The sequence below is a fragment of the Vombatus ursinus genome, unplaced genomic scaffold (assembly GCF_900497805.2).
Source record: "Vombatus ursinus unplaced genomic scaffold, bare-nosed wombat genome assembly UNPS02014789.1, whole genome shotgun sequence".
Taxonomy (NCBI): Eukaryota; Metazoa; Chordata; class Mammalia; order Diprotodontia; family Vombatidae; genus Vombatus; species Vombatus ursinus.
The window spans coordinates 7,036,902-7,062,782 of record NW_020954567.1 but is presented as its reverse complement, the minus strand read 5'-3'; the positions used below and the strand labels follow the sequence as shown (position 1 = coordinate 7,062,782).

The following is a 25,881-nucleotide window of genomic DNA, read 5'->3' as shown; positions in this document are numbered from 1 at the left end:
CCCCCCCCCCCCACTCCTTTCTACAGAGGAGAGACATGTCATCAACCTCTCTCTGGGATTAAATTGATCTTGACAATTAATGCAATTTAGATTTTGTTTCACTTTTGGTTTTGTGGATGTAATTATAGTGAGTCCGTGTATTGTTTGCGTGGTTCTGCTCACCACTTCATATAATTCATGAAATTTCCCATATTGGATATATTATGATGCAGCACTGCACATTACGAAATGAGATGCTGTATATAGAGCATTTTGCAAACCTAAAATGTCCCATAGTTTCTTCAGCCATTACCCAATTGATTGTCATGTTTTCTGTCCAGTTTTTCCCTGCTACATATATTTATACTTAGACTCCCTACCGAAATACAGACATATTTACACACTCTCTACCAAAATACAAACATATTTCCCAGGGGTTTGTTGAGTCTTAGCTCCAAGACCATGGTGAGTCAGGTCTGATAAGCATTTCCAGATGGAATGCCTGGTGCTTCCATAAAGCAATGAGACTTTTTAAAAGGAAACCTGCTGGAACTTACATATTCAGGCACATGTTTTCCTTCCAAGATGTCCCCTTGGGAGGCTATAAGTTTATTCCAAGGATACTGCCCTTCCTCTAATCATTTTTGGATGAGACAGTTTTTGAGCCACCCAAGAAAACAAGCCTCATTACTTCATAATCATTCCTTGTTTTTGACCCAAAACAGTATTGCTTGGCTTAATTACCCATCTCATTCATTAGACTTGGCTGAGTGACTTTTGGCTGTTCCCAGAAAATCATGGGCCATCTTCAAAGGACCGAGATTTCCCACTGTTGAGCAGTTTGAAAGAAAGTGCTGTAGGGTTCAAAAGGAGAGCCCAAATCAGTGTGTAACCTCTGAAGGAGATGACTTTAAAGAGGGACAGTGTTCTTTTGGATGGACATGTTTTGGGATGCTCAGTTTAAAAAATCAGTCACATTTTTGAAATAATTATAAAATACATAAAAAATCTGAACATCAAGCTACCAAGATACGCTTAAGACTTAAAGAAATTCAATCAGAAAAAACTCTTTATAGAAATAAAGAATGACTTAAATTTTTTTTTAAAAGATCAGTCATATTAGTGTAGAATGTTGATTTCGGTAAGGTGGGATGGAAATGAGTGTGGGTGTCTTAGAGGGCTGTGCCCCCTCCTTGAATCCAAATAGCTCGGTAGAGTGATGTGAGTCACAGCTTGATTTTGCTTCCTTTCAAAAGACTCTGGCTTGGCAGTTTTGAGGGCATTGTTGGCAGAGAGCCAAGAGGCGTACACCTGATCAGAGCATTCCAGATCCCAACTTTCCTGGTTCTTTGAGATGCGCCCCTGGGGGATTTGCTGGGGCTTGTATCTTCCTTGCTCCTCATTGGCAGCTACAGACACTTCACATTTCCCAGGTGACTGATTGCTCTCCTGCCTTGTTGGCCAGGTCTCTCCATCACTGCTTTGGTTGGAAATGGAGCCAGCAAGCCATAGGATGGTAATTTGACTTACCTTGCCCCAGAGTGTTATCTGTATGGAGCTACTCTGTGGTCTGAGGGCCAGTCTCTTTCAGTATCAATATTTATATTGGAAAATGACAGTGCTTGGCATCTGCATATTATAAAACTTTTTCTGACATGTATATATACATATGTGTATGTATATATATGTGCATAATTTAGAAACTTGGATTTCTGGCATGGTTGATTACTTCCTTTTGATATTTCACATAAATCCCAAGTTTTCTTACAAAGGCAAAGATATAGAAGGCATGATTATAATATTTGCAGATTGGGGAGGAATTGCCAATATGCCACCAGATGACAGAATCAAGATTTGGGAAAGATTTCAAATGACTGGAAACGTGAGCCAGATCTAAAAAGCTGAAAATTCACAGAAATAGTCAGCTGTCTCATTCATTAGACTTGGCCAAATGACTTTTAGCTTTTTCCAAAAAAATCAAATCCACCCTCAAAGGGCAGCGATTTCCCACCATTGAAACAGTTCAGAAGAATGTGGTACAAATTCCGAGAGATCCCAAATAAGGATGTAGCCTCCCAAGGTGACTGCTTTAAAAACAACAACATTGATTTAACAATTCATTCATCAAAGTCCTGCAAATTGGTTCAAAAAATAATTTCTGCGAGTTCAAGATTGTGGAGACTTGACTTAGCAGCAATTCATGTGAAAAAGACCTTGGTAAACACCTTGGTTGAGCACGAGGTCAATATAAGCCAACAATGTGACATTGCAGCCAAAAAAACTAGTGTTAAAGCGTGGAGGTGTAATGGAGAAGTCAGTATAGCAATGCTTACCAACCCAGGTGCTAGTCTGTAGCTCAGATAAATTTCACTGAGGCACGAGAGGCACATAGTGCTTTAGAGACTTACCCAGGGTCAAAATCTGGTTTGTGGTCTTCCTAACACTATTAATTTGTCATGTTAGGTTGCTTTAATATAATATAGTGCTGAATTAAGAGAGGGAATAGTCTCATTATAATAGTCCCACAGACTCCACAGGAAGTACCATGTTTACTTCTGGACACCAGATTTTTAAGAGGGACATTGGCCATATAGAGTTCATTTAAAAGAGGTCAAACAATTTTGATTATGGATCTGAAAACTGTCACAAGAGTCGAGTGAAGGAATTTGGAATTTTTACCTAAATAAGAAAAGGTTAAGAGTGGGTATGATAATAATAATAATAGTGATAGCTAGCATTTATATAATGTATTAAGGTATGCAAAGCATCTTACATGATATATCTCATTTGATCCTTACAACAATCTTGTCAAGTAGGTGTTATTATTATCTCATTTTACAGATAAAGAAACTGAGGCACAGTCAGATGAAATAACTTCAGATATTTGAAGGGTTGTCATGTGAAAGCAGAATTTGCCACATATGGTATTCTCCTGGAAGGTAACTCAAGGACCAGTGTGGAGAAGTTAAGGGGCAGAAGACAGATTTTGATTCCTTGCAAGGAAGAACTTTCTATCAGAAGTTCTCCCAAATGGAGTGAGCCACTTTGTGAGGTAGTGAGTTTCCCCATCACTGTATATGTTCAAACAGAGGCTTACTGGGCTGTTTGTTAGGGATGTTATAAAAAGATTTCCAGGGGAGAGTTAGACGAGATCCCCTTTGTGACCTCTACCAACTTTTAAGATTCTTTATGGGTTGTTTCACAAAAGCAGTTTTAGTTCTATTCTTTTTTGATGATGTTTATTTGTGGTATTGAGTAGGAGCACATGAGACCAGTGGCCTCTGTGTTCTTTTAGGTGGGTGATGTGGTCTATTTACTGAAGAACCACTGGATTTTTTTTGTTTTTGTTTTTGTATTTTTATAAAACTTTCATGTCAAGAACTTTGAGATCTGGCCAAGGCAGCTAGATTAACACAGTGGAGACTGTGTTGGACTTGGAAATATGAAGACCTGAGTTCGAATCCTGCCCCAGATATTTCCCACCTTGGCAACTCTGAGCAAGTCACTTAACCTCTTTCAGACTCAAATTCCTCATCTGCAAAAATGGAGAAAATAATAGCACCTGGCTTACAGGGTTGTTGTCAGGATTAAATGAAAGAATTTTTATAAGCTGTTTCACTAATCTTAAATTGCTGTAGAAAAGCTAAAGTAGGAATAATAATAATAGTTATCATTATTGACCTGGACTGACCTCAATTGGTGGAAACTTTATCTTTTAAGAAATAAAATTTTATTGATATCTTTAGTTTTTATATCACTTACATTTTCCATTTATCCCCTCCCCCATAAAACCATGTCTTACAGCAAAGAAGAAAAAAAAATAACTCAGCAAAACTAATCCACATGTCAAAAAAGCATGCTACTGAATGCAGTCAGTGTTCCATGCCCATCGTCCCCCGTCTTTGCAAAGAAATTGAGGAGGTGTCTTCTCGTATCTCTTCTTTGGGGCCAAGCTTGGTTATCATAATTTCACGGCATCCAACTTGGATTGTTTTGTTGGTGTTGTTCTCTCCATTTGATATGGCAGGGACTGCATCTTAGGAGAAATAAGACCCCAGGCCCTGTACTGACTGGTCAGGAAAGAGTTTGCCCATTTGTAAAACTCCAGTGACTCTCTCTTACTTCCAGGGTCAAGTATAAAATCTTTGTTTGGCTTTGAAAGCCCTTCATAACTTGGTCCCTTCCTACCCTTCCATTTCCCTACACCTTACTCCCCTCCATGTCCTCTGCAGTATGGGGACACTGGTCTCTTTGCTTTTCCTCACAAAAGATAATCCATCTCCTGACTTTATACATTTTAACTAGCTATCCCCCATGCGTAGAATCTTCTCCCTCCTCTGCTTCACCCTCTGGCTTCCTTCAAGGCTTACACAACTTTTCCAAATCCTCCTTAATCTGAGCACCTACCCTCTGATACTACCTGTAGTTTATCATTACATACATACACACACACACACACACACACACACACACACACACACACGTATATATGTATATATACACATACACACATATGTATATTTGTATGTTGGTATGTATATTTTTATATATACTTGTTTACATGTTGTTTGCCTCATACTGTGAGCTCCGTGAGAGCAGGGACTATTTTTTACCTCTTTTTGTATCCCCAGTGCTTAGCACAGAGCCTGGCACACAGTAGGTGCTTAATATATGCTTGCTGACTGACTAAAACTGATCTTACAATTTGATGACCCCCGCCCTCTCTGACAAGGGGTCTATAGAAGTTAGTTGGTGCTAAGAATATTTAATTGAATCTTCCCTCAAGAACCTGATAAAATTTCAGACTTCACTCCATTTATCTCTCATGGTACTTCTGTAGGCTCCTAAGGAAAGAGAGCTATAGGCCTTGGACACCGGTGACACAACTGAGTGTAAATATTTAGTCTCTGACTCTAAGGCTAGTGCCCTTTTCTACTGGGGTGTCCTATTCCTGGATTAGGCTTGCTTTGGGTCCCTTGGGGGAAAAACTCTAGAGAAACTGGAATATAGACCTCTGGGTTTGGGAGCAAAGAGCTGCTTTTTTTTTGAGCAAGACGCATTGGCTGGGAGGTTAGATTAGATGATTTCTGGAGTATCCCAGCTCTGAGAGTCCATCATCCAATGTGTTCATTTTCTCTCCCTCCTCTTTTTCTCCCTCTTTTCCCTCTCTCTCTTCTCTCCCTCCCTCCCTCCTCCTCCTCCTCCTTCTTCTTCTTTCTCTCTCTGTCTCTCTCTCTCTCTCTCACACACACACACACACACACACACACACACACACACACACTTTCTCTTTTCCCATCTCCCCACTCTCTTTCCTTCCTCTCTTCTCTCCTTCCCTCCCTCTTCCTCCTCCTCCTTCTCTCTCTCTCTCTCTCTCTCTCACACACACACACACACACACACACACACACTTTTTCTTTTCCTATTTCCCCACCTTCTTTCCTTCTTCTCTCTCTTCTTTCCCTCCCTCCCTCCTCCTCCTTCTTTCTCTCTTCCTCTCTCTTTCTCTCTCTCTACTCTCTTTCTCTCTCTTTCTTTCTCTCTCTCTCTCTCTCTCACACACACACACACACACACACTTTCTTTTCCCATCTCCCCACCCTCTTTCCTTCCTCTCTCCCTCTTCCCCGCCCCCTTTATCTCACACTCTGTTCCCTCTCTTCCTCCCCGTTTCCCCCCCTTCCCCTTCCTTTTCTCTCTCCTCCCCTGCTTCTTTCTCCCCTCCTGTTATCCCTTTGGTATTCCAGCCATCCAACATGTTCTGCCTGCTCTACCACGTGGCATGCTGACCATGAGCATCAACTCCTCTGTCAGTCAAGGGAAGGAGCTGGCCAACCTCCCAGGCCCGGAGGGAGATGACGGGGCAGTCACCATCACCGAGTCTATCGCCATCATCATCATCGCCATCTTCGTCTGCCTGGGTAACTCGGTGATAGTGTTCACCCTGTACAAGAAGTCCTATCTGCTGACACTGAGTAACAAGTTTGTCTTCAGCCTGACCCTGTCAAACTTCTTGCTGTCTGTGCTGGTGTTGCCCTTTGTGGCGACAAGCTCCATCCGGCGGGAATGGATATTTGGGGTGGTCTGGTGCAACTTCTCTGCTCTCCTGTATCTACTGATCAGCTCTGCCAGCATGCTCACCCTGGGCGTCATTGCTATTGACCGGTAAGTTCACTTCATGTTTGTAATCATAGAATCATTATAATCTGTGAGCTGGAACATGAACTCCTTCAGAACAGAGACCATGTTTTTGCCTCTCTTTCTATCCCTGGTGCTTAGCACGGTGCATGGCACATGGTAAATGCTTACCAAGTAGTTATTATCTAACTACAAGGGAAGCTAGTCCAGTTCTCCTTTTGCAGATGAAGAAACTGAGGCTCAAGGTCCCATAACTAGTTTGGGGCAATTTCTAGGTGGCCTGGTTCCCAGACACTGCTCTTTCCATCACATCATGCTGTCTCTGATGTTACATATTTTTAATAGAAGCTGAAAACAAGGGTTCTTAACCTGGCAGCTATGGACTAATTTTTGCTTCTTTTTGATGAGCTAATGGTGTTAAGTGACTTGCCCAGGGTCACACAGCTAGTGAGTGTTATGTGTCTGAGACTGGATTTGAATTCAGGTCCTCCTGACTCCAAGGCTGGAGCTCTATCCACTGCGCCATCTAGCTGCCTCTGGACAAGTTTTTAAAAATATTTTGGTAACTATGTGTCAGCGTAATGGGTTTCTTTTTAAAATCCTGTATATTTTATCAAAAAACATTATTAAAAATTTAAAAACATTACTCTGAGGAATCCATAGACTTCCCCAAAAAATCTATGCCAAAGGGGTCCCTAACACAATAAAAGTAAAGGACCCCTGAGCTACAGGAAAGAACCCAGACTCCAAATTGGAAAGAGCCCGCCTTTCCCTTTTAGAAGATAAAGGTAGCTAAAGTATATAGATAAAAATTGATTCCAAACACATTTATTAAGTAATTTCTGTCAATAGAAACCTATGTTAGGGAGACATCAAAGTCAATAAAATGTGTTTCTTGACTTTAATGAATTTTGATTAAGTGGAATGGGGTGCCTAGGGTTCAAGGGTAGAGGGATAATATACCAAAAGGGGAATGAGAGCAAGGGATAATGGAGGAAGATTTTAATAATTTTAAAACTACCTAGGCATTGCGGTAACGGATGCTGCTAAGCCTTACTTACTCTACCTGAATATCATTAAACTATATAAATTACATCAACTCTATTTGTATCAACAACTATCGTTTGTAACGCAAATACCCTCTCACCAGAGTGCTTTAGTTGTATAAGCCTGGTGGGTTTTGTCAATGCATTTATGATTTCCTGAGTCCATTCACTCATTTGATAGGGATGTCCAACAGGATTTTGCTGGTAGAGTTCCCCATGTTTACCTTGATTAGGGTTTAGACTGGGAAAGCAAGGCAGTACTACTAGTAAGACCATTTTAGGCAGGTGATGCTGCCTCTGGAGTCATGAAAAGTCCACCTGTGCTGGCACAGGAACCAGGAAAGGCTAATGCCATTGGGGCCCTCTTACCTCCTCTGTGCTCCCTCATAGCTTCCCCTCCTGAGTATCACTTGACCATACATGGTGAATGATAGCTGTACTGGACAACACTTCACAAGGACTTCTCTGCTGGTCCTCCCCTAGCTCCCTACTGCAGACTAGTTCGGCCCAAACCAGATTAATTGTATTTAGGAAATGTTTAACAAAATAAATACAATATGCAATGCAGCGTGGATAATGTTAATTTGTGTTTTCTAAGTTAATCCACAGCCCCCGGGGATCCCTTTCTATTTGAATTTGACACAAGCACCCTCATGAACTTATCGTGTAGTGTTGTGTTTGGTACACATATCAGTGTTATTATCTTGTCCTCCTCTGATCCAGTCCAACAATAATTGAGCACCCTCTGTGTTCAAGGATTAGAAAGAAAAAAGGAAAAACTATCATTGCCCTCAAGGAGCTTACTCTCTATTGGGAAGCTTACGGTTCCACCACGAGTGTAAACTGCATGAAAGTAGGGAATGAGTTTTATCTAAACTTTATGTGCCCTCTGTAGGATAGTTAGGTGGATAGAGCACCAGGCTTAGAGTCGGGAAGACTCATCTTCCTGAGTTCAAATTTGGCCTCAGACACTTACTAGCTGTGTGACCCTGTGTGGGGCAAGTCTGTTTGCCTCAGTTTCCTCAACTGTAAAATGAGCTGGAGAAGGAAATTGCAAACCATCCCAGTGTCTTTGCCAAGAAAACTCCAAACGGGATCACAAGGAGTCAGACACAACTGAAAATGGCTGAAGAGCAGCTCCCCAAGCACCTAGCTTTGGCCTCTGAACATAATAGGTGCTAAATGAATGCTGATTATTGGATGAATAACTACTTTTGGAGCTTCTGCAGTGATCATCACGCTCACTATTTCCAATTAACTTTTTAGCCATTGTCTCCTGAGTGCCAGGTGTTCCCGAGGTTTACAGAATAGAGCTGGTTAATACTTTGAGTGAAGGAATTGTGTGTGTTTGTTCTCTGAGTGCCTCTACCATGGCACACAAGAGCACCTCGTTGGGTGTCCAGTAACTACAGCTTTCAAAGAGTGCAAGTTATTTGTTTGAGCTTATTGTCTCAAACAAAGTGAGTTTTTAAATAAGCAGGTCTCTGCATTCCAGTGGTAAAGTGACTTTCCTAAAGTGTAGGTCTATGCATCCCACTGCCCCACCTCAATAAATCACCACAAATTCTCATTACTGCTGGGATCAAATATAAAGCCCTCAGTCTGGCATTCAGAGCTCTTCATAACTTGGCCACTTTCCACCTTTTCATTCTTTTTACACTTCATTCCCCAAGCAGTATTCTACAGTGCAGCTACATCGGCTTACTTGGTTCCTCATACACCACCCTCTGTCACCCATCTCATGTCTTGTTTGGCTCTCCCTTATGTTTGGAATTCTCTCCCCGCTCAATTCCACATCTCAGAATTCCTGGTTTCCTTTAAGACTCAGTTTAAATGTTACCTTCCGTGGGAGACCTTCCTCAGTACTCCCAGGAAGTGGCCTTCCCTGCTAAGATCACCTTCCACCTATTCTACCTGTGGACCTATTATTTTTTACAGTTGTCTCTCCCATCAGAATGTAAGCATCCTGAGGGCAGAGATCGTTTTTTACATTTCTTTGTAACTCTAGAACTTCAGTGGTGTGCCTGGAACATAGTAAATTATTAACAATAATATTATTACTATTTTTACATTAATTATTAATATAAATAAGTGCTTGTTGATTGATAATCCCCAGCTTACACACCAAGAAGGCTTTAAACTAACTTCTGAGATTCAGATCTAACCCCTTGCACAGAGCCATTGCTCAGTAAGAGTTTAATAAATGTTTGTTTAATTACATTCAAGTAAATACATCTCCACAATCCCACCCAAGCACAACTTTCCTCCTTGTACTTCAGGTATAGGGCTCAAGCTAGAATTCACCTGGACCCTTCCAAGTTTGCTGGGGTCCCCAGGGGACAAAGACATGATTACAGCTAAAAAGACTGCTGCCTCCTAGACAAGCTGCCTTACCACGAAAGACAGATGGCAAGAATGGAGGAGTTTCCATTGCTTGATTGTGTTTGAACAGCAGCCCGAAGGGATGATTTCATTTCAGTTCTGATTGATTCATTTATTTAATCAAACTTTTATTAAGTACCTACTTATGTGAAAGGCACCTGCATTTGGGCAAAAGATGCCAATATGAAAAAAAAAATGGCACAGTAGGGAGCAGATAGCACAGTAGGTTGAAGCTTGCAACTGCAAACGTAAGGATGAGCTATGATAAGGGAAAATAAGAGATTTAGGCCGAGTACTTTAGTGAAATTCTCAGAGGGAGACTGTTCTCAGCTGTGAAGTCATCTTAGAGGAGGTGGCAACTGTGCTGTACCTTAAAGGAAAGGAGGAATTTCAACATATCTGCTTACAATTTAAGGGAACTTATTCTAGGAAACTTATGTAGAATTGGGCAAAAACAGAGAGGCAGAAGGATGCAGAAAGAGAAAGAGATGGAAGAATCATCCAGTTTTGCTGGAATGTAACTAATGGAGGCAGCTAGGTGGCGCCATAGTGCACATAGTGCTGGACCTGGAGTCAGGAAGACCTGAGTTCAAATCCAGCCTCAGATACTTACTGGCTTTGTGACCGTACGCAAATCACTTAAACTCTGTTTTCTTTAGTCCACTGGAGAGGGAAATGGCAAACCACTCCAGTATTCTTGCCAAGAAAATTCCATGAACAGTACTGGTATGTTATAGTCCATGAAGTCATGAAGAGTTGGACACAACTGAAGGACTGAACTACAAGAGTAATTAAAGGATTATAATGTGAAATATGGCTGTAAAGGTAGGCTGGAGCCAGATTATGGAGTGCCTTGAATGTTAGACTAAGGAGTGGTTTTCTTTTTACTTTTTAAAAAATGATTTCATAAAGTACATTGGCCAGATGCTTATAAAATATCTGGACTAACACAATCACCTTGGTTATTTCAGTTATTCTAATGAAGGATTTTGTTTTATGGTCATTAACCATTCACATATCTAAAAAAATTGAATAAGAAATCACTAACGACCTGACAAGTAAACATGGTCTTAATGTACAGAAACATTTAAACAAATTTCTCCCCATTCCCTACCCCTGAAGTTGTAGGGAAATCAATTTTTCTTGTTCTTTTGGAAATTACATATATAATGAAAACATAAATATTTGACTTGAAAGAGACATACACAAACAAAAACAGGTAGAGGAAGTGACAGTAGGAAGATGAAGAGAGGTGAATAGAACAGGAGAGAAAAGCAAAATAGCAAACAGGTTAAAAAGAGATTGCTGAGTTGTTTTTGAGTTGCTGAGTTTTGTTTTTTTTTGTTGTTGTTGGGTTGTTGTTTTTGGGGGTTTTTTTTGGCAAGGCAATTGTGATTAAATGACTTGCTCAAGATCACACAGCTGGTAAGTATCAAGTGTCTGGTCTGAGACCAAATTTGAACTCGGGTGTTCCTGACACTAGGGCCAGTGCTTTATCCACTGCGCCATGCCCCAGCTGAATTGTTTTTCAGTCATGTTGAGTTCTCCATGACTCTCTTTGGGGTTTTCTTGGCAAAGATCCTGGAGTGGTTTGCCATTTCCTCATTTTATAGATGAGGAAACTGAGGCAAATAGTGTGTGAAGCACACAGCTAGTAAGTGTCTGAGGCTGGATTTGAACTGAAGAAGAGGAGTCTTCCTGACTCCAAGCCTGGTACTTTATCACTGTGCCCCCTAGCTGCCCCAGAAAGAGATTATTTGAGGATAAATCAAGAGAGGGGACAGCTGGGATGTTTATAAAATGCTGAAAGAACTGGCCAGTTAGTTTAATTAGTTTAGCCAAACAAGCAGTTTAGTGAAAGAAATTAGACCAATTGGTTTGACTGAATTGACTTGGTCCCTACAGTCAGTGTAAACCATGTGGTGGAGCCTTGTGAACATAACCAGAAGGAGAACATAAAGAACGCATAGGCTGATGAGAGTGAAACTAGCTATGTAGAAGAGATTAGCCCTTTCAATGGCAGTGCCTGAACCAACAGGGATGGAAGAAGTAATTGCTAAGACAGTTGCTAACAGGGGAAGATGAATTAGGCACTTGAAAAGTTTCACTGGAAATAAAATAACACAGTCCTAAGGCTAAAACAGCTTAGAAATGAATGTTCTTGGGACCAGTGCCCACGAAAAATGTTTTTCAGAGTCTCATTCCACAGGTTGACTGATGACATTGTTACTAAAAATAGTGTTAACCAAAACAACAAAATAAATTGGGATGACATATCTGGTTATGCAGAGGATGATGGTATTTTCCAGAGCTTGTCCAATGCACCGTACAATGTTTATCTTGAGATTGCTAAAGCCGAGTTATATCTCATTGTTTTTATTATTGTGATAATAATAAAATAGAGGTTTTTGTCAGGGCGATTGCTGATATGTCACGAAAGTTAAGCTTCTGAAGACTTCAAAACCCATAAATGCCATTTTCTCACATATAATACATTTTCAAGATTTATCCATAATGTCAATTAACCAGCAAATATTTATTAACTATCTACTGTGTGCCCGGCACTGTGCTGGGGACTGGATATACAAGGACAATGAATAAAACAATCCGTACTTGTAAGAAGTTTATGTTCTAATGGAAGAGACAAGTACATATATAAATATATATTTGTATATATTTATGTATGTATACACACACACACACACACACACACACACACACACGCAACCCCCTATGGCTTCAAGAAGCTGGAGCATATGCAGCGACCACACCCTGGGAAAACCATAGATGGGCTAAACTACGTTGAGGGTAACTGAGGCCTCACACCTGCTGGTGAGTTAGAGGGATGTCCACCCCGAGCGTGTGAAGACTTTTCCCAGGGGAATGAGCAGATAAAAACAATTTGTTCCAGTGGCCATGAAGATGGCTGGAGCAGGTGCTGGGCAGACATCTAAGATGTCAAGGTCATCTGCTGCATCCCGGGCCATCAGCAGTCAGTCTGATTTTTGTCTTGCTGCTGGACTTTGATGACTCCGGGAGAGAGAGTGAGGCTGATGACTTTGTGCAGCTCTGTCTCACTTAAATCAAATTCATGAACAAGTCAAGACATCGCCTCATGATGTCATTAGTCCTCTTTGAAAATGAAGGATAAACAACAATATAAACATACATAGCATAAAGTGAATAAAGATATATACAAAATAATTGAATACAAGGTAGTTTTGGAGAGAGCACCAGCTGTTAGGGAGATCAAGATGTTATTATTTTTAGTGAACATTTCTAAGTGCTTTTAAGGTTTAAAAAAGTGTTTTCCTGAAAATAACTTCCAAATTATTAAGCTTTCCTAATTAACCATTAATTTAATTATTAATTATAATTATATTTATAATATATAACATTTTATATATAATATATAATATTATATACTATATAATTATATATAATATATACTAATTCATTAATTAATTATTAATTATTTTAAAAGTATTATTTTTTGCCATCTTACAATTATTTATTACCCGCAAGTATAGCTTTATGTTGGTATATAGACCTTGCCTGGCATCAGTGCTGGCAGGGTGCTGTTTGCTGATAGGAATCATCTCATCATTTAGATTCCTTAACTCTCCCTAGAATATACCCAGTGCCATTTGCCATCACATGTTCTCTTTCATTTCTGACTTTCTCTCCCCACGTCTCTTTTGCCAGTTACTATGCTGTCCTTTATCCCATGGTGTACCCCATGAAGATCACCGGGAACCGGGCTGTGCTTGCCCTAGTCTACATCTGGCTCCACTCCCTCATCGGCTGCCTCCCTCCCTTGTTTGGCTGGTCATCTGTGGAGTTTGATGAGTTCAAATGGATGTGTGTAGCTGCCTGGCACCGGGAAGTTGGGTACACGGCCTTTTGGCAGATCTGGTGTGCCCTGTTGCCCTTTGTGGTCATGGTGGTTTGCTATGGCTTCATCTTCCGTGTAGCCAGGGTGAAGGCCCGCAAGGTCCACTGTGGTACAGTGGTCATCGTGGAGGAGGACGCCCAAAGAAATGGGAGAAAAAACTCGAACACCTCCACCTCCTCCTCAGGCAGCAGGAGGAACACTTTCCAAGGTGTGGTCTACTCTGCCAACCAGTGCAAAGCGCTCATCACCATCTTGGTAGTGATTGGTGCATTCGTCATCACGTGGGGCCCCTACATGGTCGTCATCACTTCTGAGGCCCTCTGGGGCAAGAACAGTGTGTCTCCTGCCTTGGAGACGTTAGCCACGTGGTTGTCCTTCACCAGTGCCATCTGCCATCCTCTCATCTATGGACTTTGGAACAAGACAGTGCGCAAAGAATTACTAGGCATGTGCTTTGGGGACCGGTATTACCGAGAGCCATTTGTTCAGCGACCGAGAACTTCCAGGCTGTTTAGCATCTCCAACAGGATTACAGGTAACCGGCGCTTTGGGTATATGTGAATGCCTGTCGCAGAGCTATAAATGTACTCTTCGATTCTTTTGCTGGCATTGCTCATCCAAAGACCCAGGTCACATGTCTTAGGGAATGGGGACATAGAGGTAATATAGGTAGGCAACTTATCTTAATTGATTGTGACCATCGATAGCAAGGGGTAGCTAGGTGGCACAATGGGTAGCTAGGTGGCACAATGGATAGAATGCTGGGCCTGGAGTCAGGTAGATTCATCTTCCTGAGTTCAAATCTGGCCTCAGACACTTACTAGCTATGTGACTTTGGGCAAGCCACTTAACCCTATTGACCTCAGTTTCCTCATCTATAAAATGAGCTGGAGAAGGAAATGGCAAACCACTCCAGTATCTTTGTCAAGAAAACCCCAAATGGGGTCACCAACAAAATAGATAGTAAGTGTGGGTTTGGATTTTTTTGAGCATTAGTTCTCATGGCTACTACAGTAGCTGCTATTCCGTGTAGGCAACTGTAGCTCAGTATCACTAAATCTATATTAGAAATGATGCTGGAGGAGACTAGAATGGAAACATTCAGAATGTGTTAAGGAATGGTTCTGGCCGGTGTAGTGTGGTTCAGGGGAAAGAACGGCAATCTTTAACTAAGAAGACTAAGAAGAGATTTACTAACTTTGTGGCCCTGGAAAGGCACTTAAAATTCTCTGATCCTCACCTGTAAAATGGAGATAATAACATAGTATTGTGAGGAAAATGCTTTCTAAGCTGGAAAGTGCTATACAAATTGGAGTAGTATTTATCATATCCATTAAGCGTTCATCATTGTTCATCATCTTCAGTGCCTGTGTCTGTAATGATAGAATTGCAAGATTAGAAGGGATATCAAAAATCAATCGGTCAGTCAATCAGTCAGCATTTATTAAGTACTTACTATATTCCAGGCATCTGTGCCAACCTGTTTCCATAACAGGAAAGCTCTCTACCACATCCTTGGTGAGAGGTCATCTAGCCTCAGCTTCACGGCCTTCAGTGAGAGGGAATTCACTGCATCTCATTGTAATGCATTCCATTTTTTGGGAAGTTTTGATTGTTGGGAGGTATTTCCTTCTGTTGAACTTAAAACTTACTCCATGTGTCATCTATCCACTGGCCCCAGTTGTTCCCTCTAGAGCAGAGTAGAATGATTCTAATCTCTTTTCCATGTGCTAACTTTTCAAATATTTGAGAATGGCTTAATCCCCACTCCCCATACCATTCATGCTAGAACATCTCTGGTTCTGTAAATCTGGATACCATGGCATGATATCAGGTCTCTTCACCATTCTAGTCATCCTCCTATGGCCTCGATCAGGCTTGTTAGGTCTCTTTTTAAATGTGGCACCCAGAGCTGAACATGGTACCCTACACGTGATCTGACTCAGGCCCAGTCCAGCAATACTGTTGTCCTCCTCACTCTGGACACTCTTTTCCACAGTCAATAGATTAGATTTCTTGGCCATCATATCACACTGCTGACTCTTACTAAACTTTCAGTCTACTAAACCCAAAAGGATTTTTTAAAATTTTGTTTTGTTTTTCACTTGAATTGCTTTCTAGCCTGTACTTGTAGAGTTTTTTTTTTTAATCAAGCAAGGGTTTTGCACTTAATCATCACTAAATTTCATCTTAGTGGAGAGTAATTGAAGAAAGTTGCAGTCATTGTACAACTGCAGGGGTTGGTGGTCCATTGTCCTCATGCCAAAAGTGGCCTTTAAGTAAGATGTTCTTTTGCTGGCCAGGGTTGTGGGAAAAGAAAAAAATGCATTTTCTTGGGTGATGGAGAACTGGCCTTATAACTTTCTTCCTCTTTCTGAGCTTCTGCTGCTACCCTGGAATTCCTAGGGTCCTGGCAGTGCAGGACCAAAACTAAAGGAATGCTTCCCTGGGTGTGCCAGTGATTTTTTTTGTATGCATGGATCAACACGACTGTCCCATTCTCAGCCACCGTTCACAAGGCAGAATTGCTTTCTCCCTCTCATAACAAGGGAGAACTACCCCTATCAATATTCCCTTCCTTGTCCCTTAGGAGAAAATGACTAAATGAAGATGTGCTATATTAATTTGAAAAAGCTACCAAACTCTGGACTCAGCAATTAAAAAAAAGTAATAATTTAGCAGAAGCTGGATGATCGTTTATCGGAGATACTATAGAGGGGATTTATATTTTGGAGAAGTAGTTGGACTAGATTACTTCTCAAAAGGCCCTTTTAACTCAGAGAATCTATGCTACTATGAAATTAGGAGGAGAAATTTAATTTGATTCACCTACGGCTGACTCTAGATTTCAGGGAGTCTGTGAACTTGGGCGGGGGAAAAATTGCATCTTTATTTTCACTAGCCATTAACTGAAATTTAAAAACATTTCCTTCAAAGAGGAATGTAGGCATCAAACCATGAATTTGACTAAAGGGTGCCTAGACTTCAGCAGATTTTCAGCGGGGTCTGTGACACCAAAAAAGGTCAAAAAACACTGTCCTGTTCAGCATGTATTTTAGGTTTGTCCTAAATCTTGTCATCTTAGCTTTAGCTCTTTTACATCCTAGGGGTGGGATCTTTTTAACAGCCCTGTGCGGCAGGTACCCAAGATACCGTCTCTATTTTAGAGATGAGGAAACTAATGATCAGAGAGGCTTTCCCATTGTCACACACACACACACACACACACACACACACACACACACACATAAATATCACGTGTGAGATTGAATCCAGGTCTTCCTTACTCCAGGTTCAACATTTTATTCACTATAGCGTTTTCACTCTTCCTAAGACAATAAAAAACTAACTTAACATCCAAAGACTTAGATTTAAAAATTTAACCATTTCCTATTTTTTTTTGCCTTATTCCCTACCATCCTCCCGTCACCCCCAATCCTAAATTGCATTTAAAATAGAAAGTTGCCTTATTCTCTTGGAATACAGTAGAATCTGGTTAAACAGATATGCCAGGTAGGGGATACACTGCTGGGTCACATTAAGAAAATGTGACTTTTATTGTGTGGTTGCTACCTGAGCAGTGTTTTATGAATACTTCTCCAAAACAAAGCAGAAAAGCGATCTCTTCTATGACTAAAATAGACCTAGACTAGCTTATTCTGCCCATGAAGCAAAACTTCATTCATCATCTAAATGACATACAAAGTTCTGTCCAAACTGATAGAACCCAGATTGCACAGGGATGGAGGAGAGAGAGACAGAGAGATGGACTGAAAAGAGAAGAGAAAGAATTGGAAGCAATGAGAGTCAACAATTTTTTAAAATAATTGAGTAGGGAAGAGTAGAGAGAGGGCATAGGATTTCAGGGGAATCTCTTTTTGAACTGGGGAGATCAGAGCATGTTGTAGGCAGATGTGAAAGAGCCAGTGGTGAGGAAATGATGAAAATGCATGAGTGGGTAGCTGCTGCAACAAGACCCTGGGGGAGGTGGAGGAGTTGGGGCCAAAGGCACAGAGAGGTGAGCCTTGTTGAGTAATATGGGTGTCTCTTTAGTGACTGGAGGGGAAAGGAAAAGAAAATAATGATGATAAGACAATTTGAGAAAGGGAGGAGGGGAGTGAAGGGAACTCCTGTTGGATAACCTCAGTTTTCTCTGTGAAGCAGGCTGCTAAATCATGTAGAGGGCTGAGAAGGAATTGGGACAGAGGAAGGGAAGAAAAGGTTGGAACTAGTCATGAGGGGAATGAGAAAAGAAATGAAGGAGAGATGAAAGGGATTGTCTTCCAGTTGAGGTTGTCTAGCATACAACTTTAATAGGTGAAATCAGCTAGATTTTATAACTTTCTCCAATCTGCCTCAATAGTCCGGGAGTAGGAGCAGGAAAATCTGATGGTGGGGGTCACACAGAGCCTAGTTATAAGGCAAACGTGGCAAAATTGGAGGTGGTGATCTGGGAGAATAGGAAATGGTCAAGGAACTGGAGGTTATGATGAGATCAGAGAGCAGGTTAAGAAAGAGGGAAGGGGAAAGGATAAGAAACTACAATAGAAGTACTTGAATTTCTGAATCTTGGGAGTGATCCAGTTCAGTCAGATAGTGAGATCTAAGCTGTAACCATGCAAGTGAATAACTGAAGTGTAACGGAGAATGGTATCGTTGTTCCTGAGGTTTGGGTCTTGGCATTAGAGAGACTGTCTGACCATTTCTGGAGTTCTCTTTGCAGTTTAGGTGCCACATTTTAACGAGGGCATTGAGGAGCTAGAGGAGCTAGAGGATGACCACCCAGAGGAGGGTATGGAGAACGGGGAATGGCCTGGAGATCATGTCATATGAGCATTGGTTGAAGGAACTGATTATGTACGGCTGGAGAAAGAAGACCTAGGCAAGAAACTGTAGCCGCCATGTGGAAGGGGGAAAGAGCCTGTCATGTTGGTCCTCAAAGGGCAGCACCCAAAGCAATAGGGAGAGTGTTACAAAGAGGCAAGTTTAGACTTGATGCAAGGGAGAGAGGGATTGCCAGAGAGCTGTGCAGGAGTGCCATGGATTGTCCTGGGATTTAGCGGGTTCTCCTTCACTGCAAGTCTTTAAGCAGAGAGAGGATACAGGTATAGGTCAGACTAGCATAATGGAGCAGAATGATCACTAGCTTTGGAGTCAGAGGATGTGGATTCAAATTCTGCCTCTCACATACTCTCTGCCCATGTGATCTTGGGAAAATGGATTCACCTCCTTGTTCCCTGGTTCCTCAGCTAGAAAAAGGAGGTTGGACTAAATGACCTCTTAGGTCTCTTCCAATTCTGCACGTATGATTCTCTGATTATCTCTGAAGTCCTTTCCAAATGAGATTTTGCAATTTTGGATACTCTGTTCGCCAATGCAGATTGCAACCCTTCTACCTTAGTAAGTTACTGCAGCAAAAAAAATGAAATGGCCAGCCTTTTGCTTGATGAACCTCTAAAAACCCAGCAAAATTGACCTCAGATGAGAGAGAGAGACAGAGAGAGAGAGAGAGAGAGAATCTGAGTGACAGATGACACTCAGTCCATTGCTGTTGGCCCACATTCTACAGTTGTTTGGCTTATCTTCTGCTAGAATAACTTTCTAGAATCCAGAGTCACAATAGAATTAGGAATGAAACATATTTCTCAAAAGAAAGTCAAATAATGCATTTCCATTTGAGATAGAAGTGATATTTTGAGATTCTCTACTGCTGTGGATTATGTGTGCTGCTCTCCTGTCTCCCATCTCCCATCCTCTATTGGTACTGATAACTGAGAGCGCACTAAATTTTTATTGGAAATGTTTCTTCTGGAAGGTTTCAATCCAAGAAATTAAAAAAAAAAACAAACCAGAATTATACACCGTTCTAAAAACTGCTTTGTGATCCTAAGCAGAAATTGAATTTCACAATTGCCTGGAGCTGTCTGGCTGCCTTCAGGATGCCAGGGGTTGTATAAACATGTTGAGGGTGGTATTTAATCGTTAAATAGCTATGGCTTTCAGCTGGGCCTGCAGTTGACTTCTGGGTTTTGTCTCTCCTGATCCATTGTCTCATATACAAACAGTCACATCCTTAAATGAAAAAAGAGTGAAGCTCAGGGTTTCCCGAAGATGCTAGCTGCACAACAGGGATATTTTAAGTTGCTAGTTCCCCTACTTTACAATTTTGTCACTAGCCAGCTCCACTTTAAATTTTTTTTTTCAAATACTAGCAACTTCAGTTTTTTTGGTTCCATCCACAGACTGAGTTTTCATCCAAAGCTCGTTACCGAGTTCTTCAGGAAGTTTCTAATTGGCACGAATCCTTCTCCTAGGCAGCATGTTCTTCCACATACCACGAACCTCCTGGCCCTTGGTTGCCTGAACTCTGAATGCCTTTGTTGTTCTCCCTGTGAAAAGGGCACCAGGGAGGGGGGCAGATTGCTTGATTCAGGAGGATGTACCAGAACCAAGTGAAATGCAAGAGCTCCACAAATCTGAACTGACTCAAACAGTTTTCCAGCTTGCGGTCATGCTGATAACGCTGATGGGAGAATCGGGCTTGTTCTTAGCTCTCACCACAATCCCTCGGCGAGTGTTCCAGAGCTAACTGTGGTTCTCGCCATCTTATTTGACAAGGGATGGTGAGCCAGCCATCTCCCTCCCTCCGTTCTGGACTGCCCCCTTGGAATCCAGTTACCTCCCGGGTACTGAAAGGCCTGGACAAGGATGAGCAAAAGGAGGATGCTTAGCTCTGTCTCTGACCTTCATCCTCTGTGCTGGCTCAGCCTGGTGTAAAAATGCCTTAATCAGAAGCACAAGAGGGACTGCAGAACTCATTGGGATAGCAACTCTGCACAAAAGCTACTTACTTACTGAGATGCTGGCCTGGAGTGCCCTCCCCTCCAATCCTAGTCTTCCCATAAACAATAATGACCTCTTTGCCAGGGGCAAGAGGGGAAGGCATGCATTATATCACCAGATACCATCACAGGAAACATGGAAACATTAGTATAGAATCTTCTGTCTTAGGACTGATTTTAAAAAGGCAGGTCCAAAAGTTGAAGTCTGAGTAATTGAAAAATCCTGGTTCCATAGAACAGCTAAAGAAACCACTTTCCCAGAGGCAGCTAGGTGTCGCAGTGGATAGAGCACCGGCCCTGAAGTCAGAAGGACCTGAGTACAAATCTGGCCTCAGACACTTACTGGCTGTGTGACCCTGGGCAATTCACTTAACCCTGATTGCCTTCCCCCCCCCCCAAAAAAAGGTAGAATAGATTACTGCCCGAGGGTATGATGGCTGTCCCCAAATTTTGCTTCTCCACTTGCCTGTTAGTTTCTGGGGTCTGTTATGTTAGTGGAAAAAACACAACTAGATAGCCTACTATTCATCAGAGCTGGATTTAGAATCAGAAGGCTTGAGTTTGAGACGTGTACTAGCTGTGAGCCTCTGGACAAGTCATTTAATCTCTTTGAGTTTTGGTTTCCTCATCTGCAAAATGGGGAGAATAATAGCACCCTCATCAGGGTGTTTGTGAGGATCAAATGAGAATGTGTGTGTACACACATATATGCATGTATATAACATGCTTTGGAAACCTTAAGTACTAAATAAATGTTAGCTATCATCATCATTAATTTCCAGAAAAATTTTATTCATTCCTTTAGAGAATACATTTTGTCCCTTAAAAATACAAAGACCAGGAGTAAGAGCAGTGAATTATTATACTAATTTACAGTTAACTGTGAATAAATCTATCCAATCTTTTTTCTAGGTGCTAAGAACATATTTTCATATGAGACCAGTGTGGACAAAGCAGGGGGCAGAGGGGTGGTGTGGAAGAGGAATAATGAGGATTTATGAATGGGCAGGGGGATGGAGAAAGTTCTGTCTCTATCTAGCTTTGAACTGTTCTCATCCACAAATGCCGCCTTTTGTCTTACAGACCTAGGACTGTCTCCACACCTTACTGCCCTCATGGCAGGAGGACAGCCTCTGGGACACAGTAGCAGCACCGGGGACACTGGCTTCAGCTGCTCTCAGGATTCAGGTAACCCATTCTGAGTCTGCAGGAACATCCATTGGCATGGTTGTAAAAGCCGAAAAGAGTAAAGGTTGCCTGGGAGGGAGTGACGGCATAGGGGGTGAGGGAGCATGTGTGTGCCATAGGACTTGGAAGACAGGAGATGGGGTTGCTAACCCTGGCTCTGGCTCATTTGCTATATGACCTCAGGTGAGTTACATGACTTTTCTGTGTTTCATTTTTTACAAATGATATTAATTCTTATTTCTACTGCCTAGCAGTGTTGTTTAACCTTGAGGTTAGAAAGAGGTGAGAGCATGGGTTGTTGTTGTGAAGTGCTCTATGATGGTGAGGTGGCAACGTGATTATTAGTGTAATCATTCCTAATCTGTGACTTTGGATAGTATCAGTCCGTGCTTAGCATTCAGGAACTGTTTGTCAGGCACTGGGGATGCAGACAAAAGGGAAACAGCCCCTGTCCTAGAGGAGCTTACATCCTAATAAGGGAAAGAACATACACATGTAGGTATAGATACAACCTATGATGCTTCCTATGGGGTAGGGAATGAACTGGCTCCTGGGGAGACCAGGAAAGGCCAAAGCTGAAAGCAGCACTCAAGCTCAGTCTTGAAGGAAACCAGAGATTCCAAGAGGCAGAGGTGAGGCACGAGCGCATCCCAGCAAGTACCGAGTCGCGGAGGCAGGAGATAAAATATCATGTGGGAGGAACGGCAAGAAAGCCAGTCTGACTGAACTGGAAAGTGCCTCCAAGGGTTACAATAAGGAGGCTGGAAAGGTAAGTTAGGATCTGTTTATGAAGAGCATTAAATACCAAAGTGGGCAGAGGGCAGCGGAGGACGTAATGTAGAAAAATTTCAAGAGATGTAATTTCTGGGTAACTAATAATCAGTTTTATTAATTATGGCTAGCAGATAATTAATAAAATGATGGTCATTTGTCTATCTCTCGTAAACCAAAGATGAATCGTGGAGGCTGATCAACTCTTATATACCCTTGGACGAGAGGGTATTCCCAACAGGGGGAAATCACCTCTGATTGGTTAACCATTAATAAGGGAACGATAGAATTTGGAACTTAAAACTTTAACAAAGGCTAAAAATTGTTTTAACATGTAATTGAGGGAAAAATAAAATACTATATTAAAATTTTTAAAGAGAGAATGAATATTATAATGATAGGGAGATCTGTTCTGATGAGGAGTGGGGAACATGACTTTGGTTGTGTTACTCTTTCTCATCCCTACCCAGATCGCCCCCCTTCCCCCAGCGTAGACAAAGGGATGTACCTCAGCACAAGCCTGCCTGAGTAGAATACAGGCAGGGATTCACCTCGATTAGATTCTCTTTGTAAGGTTTTCTAGGTGGGTGGGGTCTCACCCAAGACAAAAAAGCACGTACCCTAGGATTTGGGCCATCTCATCTATCAGCAAAGTCCTTCAGAGACTGGCTGAATAACCTGCAATGGTTTATTCTGAATGAAGAAATAGAAAGGGAAAACCTTGACCCAATTAATAATTGGTTGTTAATATGAGAGTTTTTATTGGATGCAAGAGGTAGTAGGAACCACCGGAATTTATTGCCTTAGCATTGAATTCTGTAAGCAGGTCTCTGTCCCTTGGTTCTTTCTAAAGAAGCTTTTGAAAGCAAACTCCTTCCCTTGTGGTTCCCTCTCTGATGGCAGAATCTTTTTCTGGGAGCCCACTGAAGCTGAGACTTGAGCCCAGATATCCCTGACTCTTAGACTTATTCTCTATCTACTATGCCCTACTGACCCTCAAGACTTTTATTATTGTCCTCCAAAAAAAGAAAGAAAGAGGAGATTTAATATGAAAATAAAGAAGTAAAAGTATTTGAAGAGGCAGAAAGGAATCTTGATCTGAGTTTGATGGTAGAAGACTTTCACACAAAGAAGAAAGAGCTTAGCACAGTGCCTGGCATCTAGTAGGTGCTTAATAAGTGTTTATTGATAAGAACAAGGACCTTTGAATTCATGGCGCTAAAAGGACCAATTTGAGGCTCTTTCTAAAGAAGAGGGAACTGGATGCTCTGAGGATGAAGTATTTGCTTATCCTGTAAGGAATGGTAAGGTGACTCCACTGGTAGTAACAGATGAGATAAGGTCAGAAAAGGAAGAGACAAATTGGGGTTGTTCCTTGATGCCCTAAAGGCAGCTGAGTGGCACCATAGTTCATAGAGTCAGGCCTAGAATCAGGAAGACCTGAGTTCATATGTGGCCTCAGACACATATTAGTGGTTTGACCCTTGGGCAAGTCGCTTAGCCTTTGCCTGACTCAGTTTCCTCAACTGTGAAATGGAGATAATTAATAGCACCTACCTCTCAGGGTTATTGTGAGGACAAAGGGAGACAGTATTCGTAAAGTGCTTAGCAAAGTGCCTGGTACGTGGCAGGCACTTAATGAATGCTTGTTTGCTTCTTACTGAAGTATACTGAAGCAGCAGCTATGGACCTGATATCAACAATAGAGAGGACTATTGCTTTCCTGGGGACATTTATTAAAGACATAAAAGAGCCTCCCAAGGCTAGTTAAGACTAGTGACTACTACCATTTCCAGTGATTCGCATAAGGACAGTGATACAACCAGAAGGGACCTAGAGAACTTTGTCGAAGGTCGTGAAGTTCTGAGTCAAGAGACTAAAGGTCCCAGGGACACAGGTGGTGTTTTCATCATTGCCCATAAAAGGCAAGAAGATGCAGAAGAGAAGAGCCGATTTGGGCAGTAAAGGTTAAGAAGATGGTTTTTGAGTTTTGGATTTGGATAGACCATAGCTGAAAATATAGAAATGGCAGGTTCTGAGCCGGGGATGGAGTATACCTAACATGGACTGGTAAGAGTGTATTTATCTGGAGTCTTGTAAAGTTCATTAAAAGGACTTTTAGCTGAAAAATCTCTGAACAGGAAGGGGGAGGGGAAGAACACTATTTGTTACCTTCACCATGCTAGATGCCATAGAAAATACCTACAGGGGTAGAAAAAAAGAATTATTATCCGGATAGTTGGAAGCTCACAGAAAATAAAATCCAAAAAAGGAACAGATATGTATGCACATATGAGCAAAGTTTAGGCCACAACAAAGTGAATTAGACATTCATATTCAAGGTGGCAAATTTGATCTTAGAAGGCATTGCTGAGACATGGTGGGATAAGACCCAGGACTGCAATATAGTTCTGGATGAGTGTACCTTATTCAAACAGACAGGATAAGTGGTGGGGGAAGGGTGAGGAGATTGCCATGGTGGAGAGAACATTTGGGTGAAGATGTTCAGGGGAATAAAGGAGTAATTTAGAAATCTGCAAACTATGGACCAATGAGCTTGAACTGGATTCTTGTCAAAATTCTAGAATGTACTATCGAAGAAGATAATTAATGAACATTTAGAACATGAAACAACGATGACAAAGATTGAGCATGGCTTCATCAAGAACACATCATGGCTGTGACCTACAAGAAGGAGGACTGGACATTTTCTGTAGTCTTCATGATTTCTTAAAACTCTCCAAAATAATAATAAGAGTTAAAGTAATTAGATCTCCATAGGCAAACACCGTAAGAACCCTGATGAGGTAACAGTCTTGTGCACTGACAGCAGAGAAGGCTAACCCATAATGCATTCACTTAGCAACCACTCCCCTATCTGCCCTGACTCCCTGGCTGGACTACACAGGGGGACCCAGAGGCTTGTGATCTGGTTGTTCTGGTTCAGTCATTTCAGTTATGACCCCATTCTGGGCTTTCTTGGTAAAGATTAAACTAGAGTGATTTGCCATTTCCTTCTCCATCTCATTTTACAGATGAAGAAACTGAGGCAAACAGGGTTAAATGCTTGTGCAAGGTCACACAGCTAGTAAGTATCTGAGGCTGGATTTGAATTCGAGTTTTCCTGACTCCAGGCCTGGCGCTCTATTTACCCACCTAGCTGCCAGTGGAATCTGGACTCAATAATTCCCTTGATCCTGCTGCAGTCTTTGCCAGCATATATCCCCTGCTCCTACCTTCACTCCATCATTCTGTGACACCAAGCGACGGAACTCTGCTCTCTTCCCTCCTTGCCACCCTACCCTACCCCCAATCCCCTACAGTTTGGAGGAAGTGGTAGTATATACAGGAAAGCACCCTCTGCCTAGGATGACAACATGCTGTCTGTAGCAGTGCTTAACCAAAGAACAAAATAACTCAGGGAGCTAGGTGGGGTACCCTGCCCCCTGTATTTGGGACCTAACCAGACTTGAAGGAAAGGAGACTGGTATCCAGCTGCGACTGATTCTAGCCCTCCCTGAAGTCACTAGAAAGTATTTAGTAAATGCTCCTTGACTTAAGGCATAGCCTGAGGCTGTGAAAAGTGTATTATGTAACTTTTGGGAGGAGACTGACACAGCTTTGAGACCTAGCACTCAGG

General features: G+C 41.8%; 1 protein-coding gene across 4 annotated transcripts in view; it reads left to right on the top strand.

Moving 5' to 3' along the window:
• Positions 1-25,881, top strand: part of GPR161 (G protein-coupled receptor 161) — a 50,851-nt gene that overhangs the window by 15,079 nt on the left and 9,891 nt on the right. For 2 of the 4 annotated variants that reach the window (XM_027868488.1, XM_027868485.1), the window contains 3 exons: positions 5,727-6,144; positions 13,251-13,975; positions 21,366-21,470. In XM_027868488.1, coding sequence (XP_027724289.1) covers positions 5,762-6,144; positions 13,251-13,975; positions 21,366-21,470 — 1,213 coding nt within the window. In that variant the 5' untranslated portion in view covers positions 5,727-5,761. Of the gene's footprint in view, positions 1-2,844; positions 2,919-3,004; positions 3,032-5,726; positions 6,145-13,250; positions 13,976-21,365; positions 21,471-25,881 lie in introns of those variants that run through there. The other 2 variants (XM_027868487.1, XM_027868486.1) reach the window with 2 other exon arrangements.